Source organism: Mytilus edulis, chromosome 6, assembly GCF_963676685.1.
Source record: "Mytilus edulis chromosome 6, xbMytEdul2.2, whole genome shotgun sequence".
In the NCBI taxonomy this organism is placed as follows: Eukaryota; Metazoa; Mollusca; class Bivalvia; order Mytilida; family Mytilidae; genus Mytilus; species Mytilus edulis.
This window is the reverse complement of record NC_092349.1, coordinates 8,027,171-8,050,750: the sequence shown is the minus strand read 5'-3', so window position 1 is coordinate 8,050,750 and position 23,580 is coordinate 8,027,171. Positions and strand designations below refer to the sequence as shown.

General features: G+C 30.9%; 1 protein-coding gene across 2 annotated transcripts in view; it reads right to left on the bottom strand.

Annotated features, from left to right (window-relative positions):
• Positions 1-7,239: 7,239 nt before the first annotated feature.
• Positions 7,240-23,580, bottom strand: part of LOC139527045 (uncharacterized) — a 65,338-nt gene continuing 48,997 nt past the window's right edge. For both annotated transcript variants that reach the window (XM_071322299.1, XM_071322298.1), the window contains 6 exons: positions 17,996-18,150; positions 16,398-17,633; positions 15,505-15,585; positions 9,456-9,536; positions 8,699-9,185; positions 7,240-8,182 (listed from right to left, as the gene is read on the bottom strand). In XM_071322299.1, the coding sequence (XP_071178400.1) occupies positions 8,130-8,182; positions 8,699-9,185; positions 9,456-9,536; positions 15,505-15,585; positions 16,398-17,633; positions 17,996-18,150 (2,093 nt within the window). In that variant the 3' untranslated portion in view covers positions 7,240-8,129. The remainder of the gene's footprint in view (positions 8,183-8,698; positions 9,186-9,455; positions 9,537-15,504; positions 15,586-16,397; positions 17,634-17,995; positions 18,151-23,580) is intronic.

Sequence of the window (23,580 nt, the reverse complement as noted above, 5' to 3'; positions counted from 1 at the left end):
AGCATACTATTTGACCTACTGCGAGTTGGTCAGTTTTTCTGTTACTCCTAAAATATGGGTGCTGGGAAAACCAGCAAGTAAAATGGTCAGTATCAGAGCCGTGCGTATTTTCATTTGTACACTGCTAAAAACTGTCAGGTCCTGGCCATGGTATATTTTGGAGAAAATGTTTTTTACTGATTTTTACTAAAAAAAATATTCTCTGTGTATGCCATTGCAAAAAATAGTTTTGCTCGTTATTTTGTCATATTGAAAAAAAATCTCAACAAAATTTTCCCGTTTAGACTGTACTAGAAAAAAGTTTGGCATGTGAAACGGACGAAGACATATTCTAACAGAAGTACAAATACCAGTCCTCCCTTTTGTGTATACATATGAGAAAACATTTCAAAGTTATTGCCGGATTGAATTCAAATCCATCACACATACGGCACACATAGTAGTCCGAAAAAATAAAGGACTTCATTCCTATCAAACACCTTTTTAATTGTTTACCAGTATATTTCTTTTAGTTTTGGGTAAAATTGTAAAGGAAATAATACTATCAAGACGTCCTTCCATAAATCTTTTTTTTTCTGTTCTGACTTTGAAGAAATGACTACTTTTCGCCCAATCGAAATGGTGCATGGACATATTTTGCTTCATATTATTAGAATTATTTTCAATATTATCGGTATTAAACTTGATTATCGACACATGAAAGTTTGTCAGCATTGTCAATCTTTTTAACGTTAAAGTACCAATAGTTCGGTCACTACTCAATTAAGTTTGTCGATAACGTAGCTAATTTTGAAGGTAAAGAAACATCAATTCGATCACTTCTCTGTTACGGGCTGTATTAAACTTATTTGAAAAAACAACTGAAAAGAACTAAATGGCAGAACGAAATTTAGGATAGACTCTTGAATTTTAAAAAGTTAAAATAGGATGAACGGATTATCCTGAAATGTTGTTTGTGCTGTATTTAGACCCCTTTACAACGAAATTTGTTACATGCCCACGTATGAAAATTGCGGTTTTTAGTTAACGTTGTTTTCAATTTAGACTTGTTTATTTTTATTTCGTTTGGGCTTGTATCATATTTTCCCTCCGGTTTATATAATCCGTTCATCCTATTTTGACTCTTTAAAATTAAAGAGTCTATCCTAAGCCTAAATTTAGGTAAATTAAATGGCCTTCCAAATACTTTACGATCCCTAACATCACTGACGAGACATTAATTGTCGAAATCCGGATATGTTGTAAAAAGTTTAGCACCTCATGTTGTCGTTTACCATCTTTGCCACAAGTTTATTTTTTTTATCTTTATTTTAAATTAATATAGAGATCCATTTTGTTTCATCTTGTGATCAATTTATTTGACAATCGTCAATGGCAGTCAGCAGGGTTTAAGAGCATCAGTTGTTCGACCTGTTAGTCAAATGTGTTTTGTTAAGATATATATTTTTCACTTTTTTGATCTTTTGGAAAATTTTGTTTATATATAAATATATATAATTCGTCTAAACATCAGCCCAACAATGTAAGATCTGTAAATTTGCTTTAGCCAAGGTGGTTGTGTGGTCTAGCGCGTTGGATACAGTGCAGGCGATTTGGTGTCACGATATCTCAGTTGCATCAGTTCGAATCCCGGCGAAGGATAACAAAATATTTGCAAAAGCAAATTTACAGATCTAACATTGTTGGGCTGATGTTTACACGAATTATATATACAGAATGTACACAGCCATGTACTGCTGGTGCTCCGATGGATAAATCTGTTGTAGAGTTGTCACTGGTTCAGACGTACTTATTCTTCTACTATTGTTCACGTAAACTTTTGAGACGGTCAAATGGCCCCGCCGCATTTTTGCGCCTGTCCCAAGTCAGGAGCCTCTGGCCTTTGTTAGTCTTGTATTATTTTAATTTTAGTTTCTTGTGTACAATTTTGGGTTTAGTATGGCGTTCATTATCACTGTGCTAGTATATATTTGTTAAGGGGCCAGCTGAAGGACACCTCCGGGTGCGGGAATCTCGCTACATTGAAGACCCATTGGTGGCCTTCTGCTGTTGTTTTTTCTATTGTCGGGTTGTTGTCTCTTTGACACATTCCCCATTTCCATTCTCAATTTTATGAATAGATATGGTAAAAACATGTTATACAGGTACTGACGAAGCAGTTTAAAAGCGTAAACCGAAAAATTGTGTTCTTAAATTTAGTACTCATTTAATGTGTCATACCGAGTGCATTCAATATGTTTTGTCAAAACGAATGATAAGCTCATACAAGTGTTTGAAATTATATTGCGCTTTCCTAAGAGCATTCAAAATGATAAAACATCTCAATAGGATGCTTTGTATCTGCCAAAGATGACGAGTCGAAAGACAAAATCAGTACTCATACAGTAGAACAAATTTTAAAAACAGTTCAACTTGTTCATTCTGTAAAAAGAGTAGGTTCATAAAGGGATAAGAACGGCCCTGTCTCAGAAATTGACGAAATCACAATAGAGGGACCACTTACTCGTCTAATTCATAAAATGGTAACCATTAGACTTGTAACTGTGTTTTTATAATTTACAGAGCGTCCGAAAAGACGTATATTGGTATTCTAGCCATTTATACGTGACATAAAATTGTTTTCATGAACGTTCTAGTAATTTTATAATTATTTTAGCCCAAGAATTGATTTACAAAATATTTCTCGAATCTCGTCCATACATCTTGTTTTTTTTTTTTTTTTTTTTTATCTCTATTAACAGAAACTTAATTTTTTACTAACATTTAAGTTTAAGCTGCAGACATGCGTTTTAATAAAATTTCCTATAAGTGGCCCGCATACATGCTATTCACGAAATAAAAATTTGCAGAGACCACGAAAACAAAAATAAATCTCTAGCATATATTAAATTGATAATCATTACGGATTTTAAAAACGTAAGCAATAAATGTCTTCTATTGCAGAAAATAATTAAATAGAAAGCTGTGATATATTTTGGCGAACAAAGTACACTCGTAAAAAAAGTATGAGGATAGTTGATCACACAACATAATCTTATTTGTATATGGAAAGAAAACCCGTGATTCACTTAAACTCAGAACATTTTATTATAGTAGAGAAGTAAAAGAGAAACCACAGATATATGCCTATAATGTTTATAGACAATCCATAGCATTAATATTACATGTAATTAAAAATAATCATAGAACACAATATAATTGAACACAGGTTATCAGACACCAGACCTACACGTGAACTAAACATAATTTTTATTATAGAGGACCAAATGCCTACGCTCAGGATAAATTACGAATTTCACGGCCCAGGCTATGTATAAATTACTAACCAATCTATGACTCACTTGCATTATTTCTTAACTGAATATTATTTCAAAAGCAAAACTAATCTTTTGGGTTAAATTGCTAAAAAATTTTATAGAAAGTATAACTAAATAAACTCATCATAGGTACCAGGACTAAATATTGTATATACGCCGGACGCGCGCTTCGTCTAAATTATTGTTTTTGATCCCTTTTTACTATTTAGTTATCAAAGGTACAAGGCTTAAAATATAATACGTCAGACGCGCGTTTCGTCTACGACTCATCAGTGACGCTCATATCAAAATATTTATAAAGCCAAACAAGTACAAAGGTGAAGAGCATTGGGGATCCAAAATTCCAAAGTTGTGCTAAATACGGCTAATATATGCCAGGGATAAGAAAATCCTTAGTATTTCGAAAAATTTATACTTTTGTGAACATGATTTTTTTTAATTTAAATTGACCATATAATTGATATTCATTTCAACGCCGAAGTGCTGACTACTGGGCTGGTGATACCCTCGGGGACGAAACACCCACCAGTTATGGAATCGCCGCAGTGATGTTAATAGTTATCAAAGGTACCAGGCTTATAATTTAATACGCCAGACGCGTGTTTCGTCTCCATTAGACTCATCAATGACGTTCAGATCAAAGTAGTTATAAAGCCAAACAATTTTGCCGAATTCAATCACAACAAAACATTTAATATTATGCTACTGATACATAAAATTCAGAAATCTGTTAAATATTCCAAAATTTTATATGGATTAGGATGTTCGCCTGTCTAGTATTTCTGACAAGTGACTACATCTCGTACTAGAGGTCATCTGTATAGTGTGCGGATCTGATAATGGTGATTTATGATTGGTCCCTAGCATATGATAATCCTATAATGTCAGATAAAATTAAATTCTGATTGATCCCAAAAACATGATTACCATGTATTATCTGATAATGGTGATTTCCGATAGGTCCTTACAATATGATAACAATAAATAGTCGCATAATGATGATTTCTGATTGGTCACTAATTATGCTTACATATAATCTGACAAGAGTGCACACATTGAAATGTCTCACCTTCTTTACTAATCATTGATATTATGTTGATAGTCCTAAGTATAAAGCTTTATTACAACTGTCACATAAACGTTACATTAACCAATATAACTAAACAAAGACCAATGAACCATAAAAATGAGGTCAAGGTCAGATGAATCATGCCAGGCTGACATGTACAGCTAACAATGCTTCCATAAAACAAATATAGTTGACCTAATACTTATAGTTTAAGAAAAATAGTCCAAAACACAAAAACTTAACACTGAGCAATGAACCGTGAAAATGAGGTCAAGGTAAAAAAAAACCTGCGCGACTAATATATAAATCATAAAATATTTCCATACACTAAATATAGTTGACCTATGGCGTATAGTATCAGATAAAAAGACCAAAACTGAAAAACTTAACTTTGACCACTGAACCATAAAAATGAGGTCAAGGTCAGATGACATCTGTCCGTTAGACATGTTCACCTTACAATCATTCCATAGAACAAATATAGTAGACCTATTGCATAAAGTATGAGAAAAACAAACCAGAACACAAAAACTTAACTATAACCACTGAACCATGAAAATGAGGTCAAGGTCAGATGACACCTGACAGTTGGACATGTACACCTTACAGTCCTTCCATAAACCGAATATACTAGCCCTATTGATTATAGTATCTGAGATATGGACTTGACCACCAAAACTTAACCTTGTTCACCGAGTCATGGAATGAGTTCGAGGTCAAGTGAAAACTGTCTGACGGGCATGAGTACCCTGCAAGGTACGCACATACCAAATATAGTTATCCCATTACTTATAATAAGAGAGAATTCAACATAATAAAAAATCTGAACTTTTTTTTCAAGTGGTCACTGAACCATGAAATTGAGGTCAAGGACATTGGACATGTGACTGACGGAAACTTCGTAACATGAGGCATCTATATACAAAGTATGAAGCATCCAGGTCTTCCACCTTCTAAAATATAAAGCTTTTAAGAAGTGAGCTAACACCACCGCCGCCGTAGCGGCCGGATCACTATCCCTATGTCGAGCTTTCTGCAACAAAAGTTGCAGGCTCGACAAAAATGGTGATTTTCGATTTGTCCCTAGAATATGGCAACCATATATTGTCTGATAATGATGATTTCTGATGGATCTCTAGAGCATAACGATCATATATCGTCTGATAATGGTGACTTCTGATTGGTTCCTAAAACATGATAACCACATGTGGAGTCTGATAATGGTGATTTACTTCTAGTCCCTTGACCCATGATAACCATATATTGTCTGATAATGGTGATTTCTAATTGGTCCGTCGAACATGTCTGATTTTTGTATGATTTTTAATTTTAGTGTCTTGTGTATAATTCGGAGTTTAGTATGACTCCATTATCACTGTATTAGTATACATCTTTTTTAAGGGGCCAGCTGAAGGACACCTACGGGTGCGGGAGTTTCTCGCTACATTGAAGACCCATTGGTGGCCTTCAGCTGTTGTCTGCTCTATAATCGGGTTGTTGTCGCTTTGACACATTCCCAATTTCCTTTCTCAATTTTATGATAACTAAGAAGTCTGATGATTGTTACTAGAATATGATAACCATATCCTTTCTGATAATGTTGATTTCTGATAGGTCCCTTGAACATGAGAGTCTGTAAATGATTATTTCAAATTGGTCCCAAGAACATGACAAGTTGACAACCATATAAGACTGAAAATGTTGACTGATTTATTTCCTGCTTCATGTAACAACATGGACCAAAATTCGAAAAATTAACACAATTCACCATATCTTGGTAAATGTTAAAAGAGGTTTAATCGATGACCAGTATACCAAAGTTCTTCTCAAATATAAGTAATCATGAATATACACCCTTTATAAACGTTTAAAAATGAACATATTTCCCAAATATGACTGTTATACCAAGTTTTAATTTGTTTAACTATACGATGTGTCTCAGTATTTTGTACTTGTTACATTCATGTATTCATTTTTGTTGATTCTGTTATGGTATCGGGTTGATAATATGATATGTCTTATCGTTTATAGTCAAAATACTTATAAAATTGCCTTCCATATTATCATTGTCATGAAAATAATTTGGAAGAGTATTGTGAAAATAATTATATATATAAAGATCGTGATTGCATATTAGTTATTCATGTTATGTAAGTGCATCACTGTTATTTTATGTTCTGTGGTGTTTGTTGTTGATCAAGTATCTTCGTTGTTGTGCTGCAGTTTATATGTTGTGTTGACTATAGTTTCATTTGTTTGTGCATTTCTCTGTGATTAATGTTCTTGCATGTGCTTGTCATAAAATATGCTGGACCAAGTCAGGAATACAGCTAGTAGTTGTTATCTAAAATTTCGTTTCTATGTATGTTGGCATTTGTTTTTCTTTGCACTTCAGTGTTTCTATTGTTCCTCTCTTATAGTTGATGTGTTTCCCTCGGTTTAAATTTGTAACCCTGATTGATTTCTCTTAATTGATTTCTGACCTTTAAGTACGGGTATACTACTGCTGTCTTTATTTAAATAGATTTGTCTCTTTCTGGTTTATTGTTTTTTTTAAAAAAGCAAAATAATACAACCAGTCAAATATTTCAAACACAACCTGGAAATTTAAGATTATATATTATTCCCTATTACTTTTTTTTAAGGTAGATTCATGGTAAACCACAACTTGGATTGTACAATCCCAGTACAAAATCGGTCTAGTTAATTGCCCAAATCTGCAAATTTGGGGACAGATTTGCAATTTATTGGTTAGACAGTTTATTTATATAAAGAAAACTTGGTGATTTATTGTACAACTCAAAATAGGGATATTTTTTATTATTACTTGTAGCAAGAAAACAATCTCGGTGACACCATTTTTTCCTTTTATTTTTTTAAAACATATAATAAAACCTATCTTCTCACAATTTATTTCAAAATACTCAATCGTTTTATCTCAAGAAATATATACCTATGATCTACCTTAATTGACTTTCATGAATTAAACAAGATAGTTTATATACAGCAATTAAAAAGCAATCCAATCAACATAAAAATGAAGTAATTTGAAGGTAAAAATACAGTTTTACACTAACTGTACTGAAAACAATTTTCTACCTATCATTATTACACATAAATATATTCGTTTAAACAAGTATTTGCTCTATGTACATAATTAATTAGCATTATAAATATTACAGTATTTGCTGCATGCATGTGATTACATTTAAAAACTAATACTGACACAGTTCAATAATAGTCCATTCTTTAACTTTAGTAAAATCATTCCACTTTAATTTACTTTTTTTTTTTATCTTTCTTATTATTTTATGTAACTCTATTTCAGCTATATATATATATTTATTCAAGATAAAAGGCATGAACTTGACAGAATACAGATACAATGACACAGATATAGCACTAGACATAGACACTAAAATGATTTACATTATGATTACTATAAATTATAATTTAAAAAAATAAAATTATGAAAATTGTAATGATATTTTGATAATATGAGTAGACTAGATTAAAAAAATGAGTGAAATTTTAAAAAACTAGATTTTCACTGTAGCCTAATACCTTAGGATGACCCACAAAAGTTGTTAAAACTTATTTCCAGTGGGGTCCTTGTGCTGAAGATTCTCTATTGAAGATGATTGATTCTATACATAAAGGATTGGTCTTCTGCAAATCTGTTGCTGTGGTGGTATGCATACATAACTGTTTGTTATACAAATTGTGAAGATGAGCTTATTTCACTATTGTGTTGGAACATTGATTTGGTGTTCCATTTCAAATTCAAGATCCATTCCTGAAATAAAATAAAATATGTCATTGCACTGATAAAATGAGTAATGGGTTAAAATTTAACAATATTCAAAGTTTTACAAATATAACCATTTAGACCACTATAAAAAGAAACTACATTGACTATCAGACAATATAATTATAATTATGTTCATAGCCAACCAGTATAATCAAGCGGTTCTATTACCTCTCTATATAGAAATAAGAAGATTTGGTAGGAATGGCAATGAGAAAACTCTCCATTCAAGTCACAATGTGTAAACAGTAAACCATTAAAGGTCAAAGTAGGATAATTCACCACAGAGCCTTGGCTTACATTGAACAGCAAGGAAGACCATCGGTCTTATCTATATAAATATGCTATATGCCTAACCATGGAAAGTATATATATATATAATCTAGTCTGCATACAGTCATATTTTAGTACAAACCAGTCTCAATAAAATCCTAATAAAATTTGAGAACAAAACGTAAGGAATTAAAAATTGTTCAGAAATCCACCTGTTTAAAGCATATTTACCTGATACATGTATTTCATTTACAATTGATTTCACTTCCTCTACAGTAATAGTTTTAGCCAAAGTGTCATTTAGTTGATCTGTATACAGCCTTGTTGGTTTGCTATAGTTATCAAAGCGTTTTAAAAGATCGCTTAATATGTTACATAGTTCATTAAAACGTTGATCATCAAGTTGAAATATCCCAGAGTGTTGTAATTCGTTTCTTGTAAGTCTTATGCGCTCAATATCATCTCCAATAGCTATGTCGGTATTCTGAATATCTGGCCAATTCCCTCCCCATGGTCCAGGAGGGCATTGTCGGTGGTTTGAATTACTTGGAATATGTTTGTTAAGTCTCCTGTGCTCACTGTATAAGTATGTTATATCACAACCACACCTTAGACGCAGATGTGGTTTATCTGGTTTTAATAGATCATATAAAACATCAGCCAGAATATTAAGCGCTATCATTCCCATCTTTGTAAAGTTGATTTCCTCTTTTGTGAACTGAAATACAGATAAAAGAAGAGAATTATGACATAACAGGCCAAAATAAGGCTAAATAGATTTGTTGGATAAATCTATTGTCAGTTTAAACAGTCAGGTGGTCTGAGAGTTAAAATAAAAAATGAAAAAAAAAATAAAAAAAATAATAATAAACATTAACATGATAAAACCAATCAGCTATCAATAAATAACTCCCAATATTTTTGTTCCCAACCGAAATCTGTAAATTTTGTACAAGATAGTTACTTATATATAACATGTATAACATACCCCTGTCAAACTGGCTGCTGCTGTTGTATCATTATGGATATTTGAAAAGTCTCTCTTTCTAGCTTTAACACGGAAACAAACCTGCAATCAACATATAAAACAGCCTTAAGAGAGCAAGCTTACTTACAAAACCTTCCCTACCCCATGCAATAAGCTGAAGCTTTTAATGTCCTTAAGACATAGTTTTTCTGTTTACTTTGAGAAATGATCACTTTTGATGATAATTTTGGGTAGCACTATTGTGTCAAAATATTTATTTGTTAATAGCTTTGATGATGATGATGCTGGATGACCACTTAACTGAAGCCAGAAATCAACATGCATATGCCACTACCTTAGGTTAGGGTGAAAGATGGTACATGTTAAAAGTTTAAACCTGATGCATTTTTTGCACACGTCCTAAGTCAAACCTGTTGTTCATTGGTTGTCATTTGTTGACTTGGATCATTAGTGTTGTTGTTTTTCATTTGTTTTATATACCAGAAGATAAGACTGTTGTTTTCCTGTTTCAATATTTTTACACTAGTCATCAATCAGACTTGGGGTCAATTACATTGGAATGTAATTAATTAAATTACACATTACATTGCAAAATTGATCAATTACACTAATTACACATTACACAGTTTTTGGAATGTAATTAATTAAATTACAATTACTTTACTAAAGTAATTAATTATGGTGACTTGAATAACACCGGTATCACTCAGATTACAATTCTACCTTGACAGGTAAGTTTGTATTTAGCCTATAAAATACTTATTTAGCCTTGAGAATTGAAAGGTCAGTTTATCCCATTCATACAATAGAAGTTTACCTATAAGGGTCAGAATGGGGTTTACAGAATAGAAAATAAATGTAATAGCAACAAAAATAGAGAATAGAGAAAATGAACAACAAAATAAAGAATAGAGAATAATGCGGTGCAAAAGTATAAAGAATAAATGTGCAAAATAAAAAAGAAACTTAGGTAACTGTAATGCAATACCGATAATATAATGATCAATGTGCATAATTGATAAATAATCTTGTAACAGAAAGACTATATAGTAAAATCATTTTCATGAAAATTTGCTTTACAGAATGAGAGTTATTTTTAAGGCCATTAAAAGAAAAATGCCCTAAAAATTTAAAGAATACAGATATTAAAAAACCCATGCAGGTCCTCATGTCATTTACATTGTCAAAATATAGGACACATCTAGTCAAACTGGTTTTAAACTAGACATCTAGTCAAACTGGTTTGGCATAACTGACTGTTTCTTGCCCTAGATGTCTATTTCACAGTGACCTTATGTGTTTGTGCTATAGTGTTTGATAACATTTTGTGAGGGAATTCGATGTTTGCTATACCACTGTTCATTTCAACGCACTTTATGACGATACCACTTTATCAATATGAATGAAATTTTTTGCAGTGTTTTATGAAATAATTTTACTTTAAAATCACGTACCAATTGTGAACTATTAAATGTTTTACAAGGACGAATTTTCTGTATAAAGTCAATAATTGTGTGAACTTTTGAAGCTCAAACTTTTTATAGCTTTGAATACGCCAATGAAATGTCCAAAAACTATACCAATACAGATCGATATATTTTTGAAATTGTAGCAAAACTGTCCAAAAACTATACCAATACAGATCGTCATTTTCTCCCTACCCAGTTTACCCCTATTACTTATAATAATTTGGACTGGACATTGTTATTGAATCTTATGCAATTTGATTGGATTAAGTTTTTTTGATTACCTTCAAACTGTTCATGCTTTTCGTACGAGTATATTGATTAAATCAGACCGTGCGTGAATGTGTAAAGTAAATTAAATGACCCGCATACTGGACACTGGACCAGTCCATATTACGTTTTATCAATGAAACTTAAGGTGTGAAAGGTAACAATTGCCACTTTTTTATATTTTCACATAATTTTCCGAATTCACATTAGATAAAATATTTTTGATAGCCTATTACGGAGAAAAAAGGGAAAGTTTACTGTTTCTACGTTCTATTCCATTAAAAACGCCATTTTTCGAAGATAAATACAGAAAAACATTTTACGCACGGCTACGCCAGGTAAAATTATTGTTTATCTTAACAAAAAAATACATTTTTCAGTTTCATTCGAATATTATAATAATAATAAATCCCAAATGTATGTAGTCATTAGATAAAGTCTTTATATGTACGATCTGCCTATTTTTGGACATCAAAAGACAATACGATCGTTTTAAGGTCAATTTCGTCAAACTCACACAATCTTGTTAGGCACTATAAGAGTACATTGTACTGTCAAATACATTGATTTTCTGTTGGGACATGACCTACATTGTAAACATGCAAAATAGTGGCTTGAGATTTCAACTGATATTAGTATAATAGATTAAAATTTGGAATATTATATATATCTGGTTGATGATGTTTTTTTTTGGGACCAAGATGTTTTCTTCATTCTTGTTCACATTATGATTATTTTAACCTTCAACATTGTTCAATGCACATTTAAAGATAGAAAAATTTCAGCTCTCATTTAAAATATTTTTGCAACTTAATAATAATCTGTCAGATTTGGTGTAAACAAAAAACAAGACCCTGCAAGCATAGTCTATTTCTATAACAGTCAAGCAGATAGTTTTTTTTATATCTGAAAAAAAAACTACCATGTAAAGAAATATGCAATTAAAAGGCCTAAAATAACCCCTAAAATTCAACATTAACAGATTTTTAACAATTAAATCAAGATGCACAAAGTTTTAAGTATTGGTCAGAATATAGGGTTCTTTTGTACTTTAACAATATCACAATAACAATAAAGTGATCTTAATTTTGGACAAGGTAAATGGCATGAAGCCAAATTTATCAACCTCTATTGTATGAATGGGAAACTGACCTTTCAATTCTCAAGGCTAAATAAGTATTTTATAGGCTACATACAAACTTACCTGTCAAGGTAGAATTGTAATCTGAGTGATACCGGTGTTATTCAAGTCACCATAAATTACACATTACATTTCATCATGATCTTTTTTAACAATCTTTTACATGTATATATAATGCATGTGTAAAATATTCATGTAAGCATAGTTTAAGTGTTGCATTTGATAATCATTTAATTTAGTTATTTTGATGTTTTGTCATTTAGTCTGAATCTGTCTGGTCTGAAAACAGCAATTGTAAATAATCTTTCGACAGAAGCTAATGTGCTAGATATTGCTTGATCAGAACATGGAAGTTTTATGATTAGAAGATCATCATATTGATAGGAGAGGGAATTTGTTCCTATTTACAAAAGGCATTTTGACATCGCAGAAATGAACTCATTTGAATTAAACATAATATGAATAAAGAAATTATAGATGAATTAGAAATGTTTTTTTATTTTACTTAAAAAATATTAAAAAGTGTGCTTGTCACAATATTGAAAAATAAATTTTAGTACAAACAATGTATATATATAATGTCTAAATATAAGCAATATTTTGCTAATTAGATAAAATATATGTAATAGTGGCATTGCCTCTGGACATTTTAATCTGATTAATTGCTGTTTGTTTTTACAGCTGTTAATTTTTATTTCTATAATCCTTTTGTGTATACTAATTTGACAAAATGATTGTATGCAGTGATTCAATTCTGAAATTGTCTAAGAAAGATGTTTTACAGTGACACATTTTTGTGTTTTGTTTAACAAGCTGATTAATTAATTATCAATCTATTTAGTTAAAAGATCTTTCTTAAAAACTGAACAACACTAATATATGATTCTCACATTTTGTAAATTATAAGAGTATTAAAAAAATCTGTAGTTCAAATAAATGATATAAAAACTTCAAAATAAATTACAGACTTTATATATTAAAAAAGCATGTGATATCAACATTTGAAAAATACATGTACATATTATTTTAAAATTTGTATAATTAAACACAAATCCTTATCTTTAACACCATAAAAGTACATGTAATTGAAATGTAATTCAAAAGTAATTGAGCATTACATGCTTTTTTCAATGTAATTAATCAAATTACCATTACATGTAATTAAAAAAATGCTCAATTACACATTACATGCAATTACATGGAAAAGTGTAATGCATTACACTTAATTACCATTACATTTTTAATTACCCCATCCCTGTCATCAATAGGGTACTTCATAGCTTGCTGTTCAGTGTGAGCCAATGCTTCCTATTGAAGGCTGTATTTTGACCTATAATGATTTACTATTAACCAATTGTGACTTGCATGGAGAGTATTCTCATTAGCACTCAGACCACATCTTCTTATATCTTTATCTAACCTTCTGTGTATGTAGTAAGAGTTTTTGGGGAATGAACAACACATTATTTTTAGTTTAAGACAGTTATCTCTATATGGAGCTGGTGGTTTAAATTTTTTTTTTTTATAGACTTATACTGGTGATTGTGTACAGATTTTGCATCTATTTATTTTATCAGAATGAAATATTATGTGTATATGAGTATTTGGACTGTACGCGTACGGTCCGGACTGTATACGTATACTCGTACAGTTGGACTGTATGAGTATACGTGTATGGTCCAGTACGAGCTAACCAGCTAACTATACATGTTATCAGATCAAATGGGTTAAATTTAAACAAACTAACATTAATCACAATCTTTATTTTTAGATTTACTAATTAATATTACTACAATTACACGGATAAAATTAACAAATGTACAATTGAAATTAAATATTTTGTTTAATTGTATATATCTTGATCCTAATTTTGGTACTCTCAACCAATGTTACACTTGCTACCACAAGTAACATACTAATATTTTTTACATTTACATTTTTGCAGTTCGTGTATGTTCCTTAGCATTTGCATTTTTTGTAAAGTTGCTAAATATTCTAAAACAATTGTCCTCTCACAATATATTTACTTCCAATATTTTCAATTTTAGTGATCATAATTCAATTATTTTACTGAGTTATCGACATGCTAAATACAAGAGATTAACAGATTCAATTAGATGAATTTTTTAAATCAATAAAATATAAAAGTGTTTTTTTTTCAATTACAATTACTTTTTTATATCAATTTGAGAATTAAGTTATATTGATCTGTTATATGCATCTAATTAACTTTGCCAACTTCTTAATATTAGTCAGACAGTACACGTACGGTCCAAATACTCATACGGTCTGGAACATATATAGCTATGTTTATACATAAAAGATTCATTTATCCTCTAAATAAATTTAAATGTAAACATTTGATGAAATTGATTAACTTATTAATGGTTCAAAGCATCAATTGACAAAACAAGCAAATAATCTTTTTAACACAATATTACCAGACCAATTTATATGGAAACAGCACATTGATCTTCAATGAAAATTGATATGATCAGATTCGTTTTATTAAAAATACATTTGATATGCTATCACAAATGTGTATTTTTACTATGATTGATTTAATTTTTTCATGTGCTTTTTATATTTACCGATCACAAACAACTGTTATCAGTATTTCACACAAACAGAGATAATTTTCTTATCACAGTAAATAGTGATATGAACAAGCGATAAATATGAATTTGGCAGCTGGTCCATCCTGCATTGTATTAACAAACTATTTCTTCTCTGTGGCAATGGGAAAGCTTGAGTTCTTGAACAACACTCTTATTTTTCAAATGAATATAATTATGTCCTTTACATCAAATGTGATTGCATTATGAAGTGGACACAAATACAAATAACATCTTATGTTTAAAACAATTGACGTAGGCAGCAAACACTGGACACCTTACTGAAAAGGTGTCAAAGGTAAGAACAACAATATATGTTTAAAAACAAGAAACATTTCAATGCCATTTGATATCCATTTAAATAGCAAAATAATAAATTCTGAATAAGCTCATCTATCATTATATTGAAATTACGAGTTTATATCAAGCTTTATCAAATTTTTACTTTTTATCAAATTTAGAAATCTTTCATGAAACTTTATTTACATTGTATAGTAATATCTATGTAAAATATTGAAAATGATCAACAACAATAATTTGCAACATTTGCTTGTTACCTTAGAGGATGTTGTTTGGACTTGACTGATGCTTTCTGTTTTAGGATTCGATACTGGTTTAATCTCACAACTCTGGGGCAGCTGAAATAGTTAACAAAATGATATTTATCAGTATTGGCGGTTCACTACTTTCTTTGAAATGTGTGCTACATTTCATTTTTTGTGGGGTTCATGTTTCGAAGTGTTTAGTGTTCTATGCTGTGTTGTATGTGCTGTTGTACATGTATATCTTATGAGTCTTTTTCTTTTTTTGCTAGGCTGATTGTCAGTTTATTTTCAACTAATGAATTTGAGTGTCTCTTTCTTTCGGTATCTTTCGCCTCTCTTTTATATGTCCCTTAATAATTAAATAAAGATATTGGACTAATGGTGCTGCCTCAGTATCTATTCTCCTGTTATGTAATTCAAATGCCAAATAGAGGTAAGCTATAACAGATGTTTGTATGTCTCTTCCCTGCAAGTTAAAAAGCAACAAAAAATACACAATACTCAAAAGGGATTCACATTATGTATTTGGAGTTCTGGTGGAAAGAAGTAAAACAATAAAAATACAGAACTCTGTGGAAAACTCTAAATGGAAAGTCCCTAAGCAAATGAAAATCAAGCATTTAGACTTGAGTACACAGATCAAACTTACATGTATAAAGGTAATAATGATATGCTACATTTCATTTTTGTAAACAGGCTTTCATGCTAACTTCTAGAGATAAAATATCAGTAGGACACGTATAAAGAAGAACCAACAGAAAAGATTCCAAACATGTGCCATTCAGTCCTTTGAACATTTTGGTAATTAAAACCTTGGGACCATGACTTTTCAAATCTCTTCACACAGGTTAATTAATATACACCTCTCCTTCAATTAAAGCTTCATGAATACATATTTCACTTACACAAGGTACTCTACTTTTCAGATCTTGCCATTCACCAATGTATATATGGGTGCATGTACATGTCTCACAGTAATATTCTGTAATATGCTCTTCACTAAAATCATTTGATCCTGTAACAGACTCGGGATTTGTAAGGCCACATTCCCATTTTTTCTCAAAATTCACATTAGACATCTTAAATCTTGTGCTTATTATCTTGACAATTTCCTCTGTCACGAAGTCATCAATGTATTTGTACATACCTCCTTCACATCCTTTTCCAAATTGCCAAACCTGAATTTGAAACCAATTTGGACATTTCATTATATATAATTTTTCTAACTTTGTCGTTTTCTTTAACTCAAAGACAGCTGAGCTCCCGAAAAGAGCAATTTGTCTTTTCTGTTCCTTAGTGACAACTTCTGCAACTTTATATTCCCTGTACAGTGATGCAATTAGATGATTCATTAAATGAGGTGGAAGAAACCTAAACTTATAACATAACCAGGTGGACTTAGTACATGTGTTTTCTGTAACATTAAACATTTCGTATATATCACACTCCGGTTCTGATTTAATCATACACGGTACATAATAGAGAGGTTTGTCATCACCAGCATCTCTTTGATTTTCTGATATGTAACATGTGTTAGGACGTATAATGATATCAAATTTCTCCATTACGTTCAGGATGTGATCTTTGTGTTTTGAAAAAATGTTTTCACTTTTTTTAAATATGTCGTCTAAAACCTCACTATGTAATATGCCTCTACTATACAATTCATCCCATTTTTTTCTATTTCTAGTACTAATAGCTCTAAATTTCTGTGCTGTGACTATACATCTAAAAGCATCAGACAGCCACTGTGTATCTAAAATAATGTAAGAAGGAAGATCTTTGAAATAAACTAAAGCTCTGATCTCATGGTGAAATTCCAGGAACAATCTAAGTTCCTCCTCATTAAGTGGATTAGGTGTATCAGTAGAGATGTGCTTAATCACATCAAAGGAAATAATTGGTAACTCCTTTTTTTTCTCTTGAAGTCTTTTTTCCAGCTGAATAAATTTTAAGGGGTAAACTTTGTTCCATGTTTTCATTTTTCTGGCTAAGCTTAGGATGTCTTCTCGGATATGGTGGAATACACTGGGATCATCTTCTGTATTGGAAATGAAGTATTCTTGCCTTATATGTCTTAGTTCATCTTCTGACATATTCTCTGTAAACTTAGACATATTTTCTCTGCAAGCATCGTCAATCTACAAACAAAATATGCTTGTTTGTTAGTTTGATCTTTACAAATAAATACATGCTGTGAACATATTTGGAAACAAGAAGTAAATACTAAAGATGTATAAACATATATAATAATCATATAACTACGTGTATATTATATTAAATAAATCATTGTAAGAACACAACTTTTGTAAAATGTGATTAAGGATGTGCTTTTCCTGAAAACACTTCAAATCTTAATACTGATAAAGTAATTTCATTAGATATTGTCAAAATGTTGATCTAATTACGCTACACTATCAGTAAAAACATGATGGCCGTGAAAAAAATGAAAGAACAGTAAAAGTGTGCTTGCAACCTATAAACATTTGTGTATTTTCAATACCTCTTCTACATTAGGGGTCAATGTATCTTTCCAAGTACCAACAATAACTACTGGTGGATCAAGATCATCTAATGTCTGGCTGTCAGTCGAATTACTTTTGTCCTCTTCCAGTCTACTGTAACAATGGATAGAGTCCATCCATAACTGGAATAAATCTACAAAGAAATAAAATAATCTATCAAGTTATTTCTGTCCTATCTTTTAGTTAAAAAAAAAAGCTCAGAAACCTGAGCTTCCTATTTCAACACTGAAAAAAACAACTTTATGGTAACACTTATATTGTTAGGACTATTTTAAATATGTGCGATGTTTGGATGGTGTTTCATAATGCTTTCAGAAGCTGAATTTGAAGATGTTGGTTTTGTTTAGGGAAAGACCATTTAAGTTCAAGAAATATTGAACAGTTTGTTCCCCAAAAAAATATTCTGATCAAGCAGATTTTTTTTTTATTTTGAATGCAGATTTTTTTTAAATTTTGAATGCAGATTTCACTCATACCTTGTTGCATGTGTAGTGTTACATTTTGGAATAAATGGGGAATGTGTCCATGGGACACAGATGATGTCCCTTCTTACATATATAGTAAAACAAAGTGCATGTTAGCACTGAAGGGTGAACAAATTTTATTTATCAGAGGGAGTCAAAATTAAACATTGCATTGTATGTATAAAGCATTGATTGTAGTTGATTCATATATTTAACCATGAACAAAGGAAGATATCTTCAATTTGGAAAAAATTACTAGATCAATATTTTGAAGAAAAAACAAGTGATGCCAACAAAATTCAAGATCTGTGTTTTGTGGTAATATGCATTGTGTATAAGTTTCATAACATTTGGTTGATGCAAACTAGAGCTAAAGAACAGAAACCAATTTTGGGATGTACAGAGGGACAAGGGTAAAACTTAAAATGCCCCCCCCTTTTACAGTGGGGGTAAACAATAATTAGATTGATAAACTTATCAAATTCTAATAAATTGCTTCAACCCACCACAGCTGGATATAGCCGCAGAGGTCCAACCAATGGTTTTGGCAAAAATGGACACAATATTCAAGTTTGATACAGGTCTAAATTAGGATTGTTATTAAATATTTGAAACATAATCATGATAATAGGTTTCTAACACAAAATAACTGTTGTCAAAGAACTTAGAATTAGTTATATGATTTGAATATATATTGAATCTCTAGCTTTTGTGCAACTCACTGTGTGGTTGCACAATACTAAGGAAATCTGCTTTCAGACGATATTCAAAGAATATTAAATCTTGAAGAAATATTGACCACCCCAAAAAAATTTTTTTTACCCCCCATCCCCCCTTTATCTTGAGGATAAAAAACATAATCTTTCCCTCAAGATATGGTCATAATCTCAATTCAAATTTCCAGTGGAGTTTGCAACCATAAAACTCCATTTAAATGCATCATAAAAGTATTAAAACATAAATAAAAATAATCATAGCTTAAATCTAATATACCTTCATCATGTTCATCAGCATTTAATAGCAACTTCTAAAAATAAATTGACAGCTCATCACCGCAAGACAATACAACATTTCTTTATAACAAAACCATTGTAAGGGAGGTATTTCTTAATGCTAAAAAAATCCATGACTTTACATTATTTAAAAGCAATGTAAAATTTGGACCAATTAGAAAATACCCCCAACAACCAAACACACAGTAAGATTCAGCATACGAAACAAATGTAATTTTTATACATGTAGCAAGATAAATTGTAATACTTATACCAAAAATCCCAACATATAGAATCAAAGCTTTCTCAAAATCAAAATCCAAAAATATTGTTCACTTCAATATACTGCAAAATATCATAAATCAATAGAATGCTATCCATTATATAATGCTTCATGTTCCAATATCTATTTCATAGAGATCCAAAGACCAAATACTAAAGTAATTGTCTATTAAGGCCAACAAAAATTAATTAGTAGATTTTCATCCAATTTTTTGAAAAAAATGGGGCGGGTGGGAGGATTTTATTTTTTAAATTCTATTTCATATGAAACCCTCGTAATGAGTTTTTCATACCGCGGGGTATATGCTGATGGGAAACAAGCTTGTATAATGTATATACATGCTGTATAAGGAATCCTTCATTATTTTTCAAACTCTTAAATAAAAATCCCTGATTGGCAACCACTGTTATACATGCAATTGCCGCTTTAGAAACCTATCCCCATAGAAAATATCACTGGTATTCCAGTGGAAACCAGTGGTATACCATTGGAATCCAGTGGTATACCACTGGACAACTGAGTTACCATTGAAATTCCAGTGGAAAGATGCATTCCACTGGAATTTTGAATAAATTATACCAGTGGAAAAAAAAATCAGTGGAATACCAGTGGGAAAAAAAATCAGTGGAATACCACTGGACCCCTGCGAGATGAAATTCATGAACTGATGAACCACCATGAACTGTTCATGAATGTTCATGAACAATGCATGACTGTTCATAATGAGTTCATTAAGTTTGTTCATGAATTTAGTTCATGAATAGTTCATAAAATGCAGTTCATGAATATTTTCTGAACTTTAATGAACTGTGAGTCAGTTCATAATGTTCATAAATTGTTCATAACACATGTTCATGAACATTTTATGAACTTTTAATGAATAAATGAATTCATTAAGTTCATAAATAAATTCATAAATTTGACTGTCATACAAGTTCTCATAAACATCTATACATTGTATTATGACATCACAATTAAAGTGCTTTTAGCATGACCTCCAGGTTATTCATTTACAGATCTTGAGATCATTTTGAGACAAAATTCAGTTGAATAGCAAAAGTGTAAATACATGTACATGTTTGTTTATCAAAAAGCATTAAAAATATAAATATATAAAAAAGAAGATGTGGTATGATTGCCAATGAGACAACTATCCACAAAAGACCAAAATGACACAAACATCAACAACTATAGGTCACCGTACGGCCTTCAACAATGAGCATTGAGCCCATACCGCATAGTCAGCTGTAAAAGGCCCCGATAAGACAATGTAAAACAATTCAAACGAGAAAACTAGCGGCCTTATTTATGTGAAAAAATGAACGAAAAACAAATAACACTTAAACAAACGACAACCACTGATATACTCACTTTTGCTGTGCTGCGACTCCCCAAAAGTTTAAAGAATTGAAACCAACTTTGGGACGTACATGTACATCTATACAGAGGGACAAGGGTAAAACGTATTGCCCCCTCCGCTATGGCAGAGGCAAAATTAAAAAAAAATCATACAGATTTGATTAGTTCCCTTTCACAGCATGCAGGTAGAGCCTCATATTACTTCAATACATGTGATACAAATGTGTTTACAAATGTAGTGTAAGCTTAAGTAATTATAAGCAAAAGTATGTCCATAAAAAATATTTCCTTTTCATTGAACAACAGAAATTAGCTCAGCACCTTTTTCTTTTTTTTTTCATACTACACCAGAAGAGTGTTACATTTTGAGAGTCATACAAAATTTGGGACTAACTTTGAAGTTTTGTAACTTACTTTGAGCTGGAGATGTTTCTCATGTTTCGTTTTTACAATCATGACAATGGTAAACTTAATTTCTTTCTTCTAAAGATGTAATTTCTGATTGTCTCTCCAAGTTCAAACATGTGCCTTTCTTAACCATCATACGGCACATAGAGGAACTTGGAAACAAAGCCCAGATTAATGACAATTCATTCTTTCCCAAACATTGCAGACCGGTGTCAATAATTATCATAAGATAAGATAAGATAACTTTATTAGCACTAACACATTGACAATAAATGGTTATGGCAACAAATTAAAGACTAACTACAATAACATATATATACAATGAAGGAGTGACAGTGGATAATTATGAGAGAAATATATAAAAAATAAATGAGAAGCATATACATTATTACAAAAATCAAGTACCTTTTAATAATGAGTTTCTCACCAACAAGCATTCATTCAAATAGTTGACAACAATTTTTAATATTGTTTGGGAATTACTATTTAGAATTGATATAAGTAAGTTATATGATAAGGAAGAAAATTTGTTGTTCAATAGAACATTATTTAATTTTTTAATAAGGTTATCTCTCACATATTTATAGGAGGAACATTTTAAAAGAAAGTGAAGTTCATCTTCAATGTCTCCATTGTTACAGCAAAGACATACCCTATTCTGCCTTGGTATTTTTAGATATCGCCCTCTTTCAATAGATAAAGTATGAGCACTTAACCTCAATTTACATAATGTTGATCTATCACTTTTGGATTTGCATTGATCAACATACGAGGGTCTTTTATTTGGTTTATAAAGTATATTAAAAAAGTTCATTTTTTTATTTTGATTGATGTCAGTCTCTTGCTTTTGGAAGGCTATATCGTTGATTCTCTCTTGAATGTGTTTTAAATACATCTTAATATCAATAGGATTTAGATTAATAAAATGAAAACCAAGTCTTGAAATGAGATTTTTCATATTTATTATCCAAGAGTTATTTTTTTCAGTTGCTTTATATATTTTTAGGGCAAGTGAATTATTTGATTCAAGTATATGAAGCCAATATTTTATTGCTGAAAATTCTATTCATGTATATAAAGGCAATCTATTTAGCTCGGCTAAACATGCAGCATTTGATGCTTTACAATGTATTCCTAGAATTTCTTTAATAAATTTATACTGCAAGTGTTCAAAGGGATCTGAATCCCTGTGTTGTTTGCCTATTCCCCATACTTCACTACCGTATAGAGCAATAGGCACAACTAGGGAGTCAAATAATTTTTCTAATAGCTTGCATTGGTTATTTAGTCCAATTGTTTTTTTTATTTTAAAAAGTGCTTTTCTACCCTTTTCAACAAGCAATGAGCTGCACAGATTTAGATTTCCTGTGTGCTGCAGTGTCATGCCAAGGTAGCAGTATGATTTGACGGTTTCCAGGAATTCGTTATTATATTTAAAAAAATTATTATGGGTTTTTCCATTTGAGTTAAATATAATGACTTTTGATTTGTTTATGTTGACTTCTAGTTTCCAGCATTTACAAAAAACACTAAGAACATTTAAAGCTGTTTGTAGTCCCTTTTCAGAATTTGATAATAAAACTATATCATCTGCAAATAAAAGGGAATTTATTGTTGTATCTCCAATTACAATGGGATCTGTATTAGCATCTTGGAGACTTTTTACTAAATTATTTATGTAAAGATTAAATAATAAAGGACTGAGAACATCTCCCTGTTTAACGCCACGGTTGGAGATAAATTCTTCACTGAGACCGTTTTGGAATTTAATTCTACATGTAGTATCGTCATACATAGAATGAATTATATTAAAAAGTTTACAGGGTAATTTAAGTTCTAAAAGGATATAAAATAATCCATTTCTCCAAACTGTGTCAAAGGCCTTTCTGAGATCAACAAAGGCAGCAAACACCTTCTGTTTCTTATTTTTCTTTTGTTCTATAATAGATTTCAAGGTGAATATGTGATCTGAGGTACGGGATTTTTCTTTAAATCCAATTTGGTTTTCACTAATAATGTTGTGTTCATTCATGAATTTTGTAATTCTCATATATATA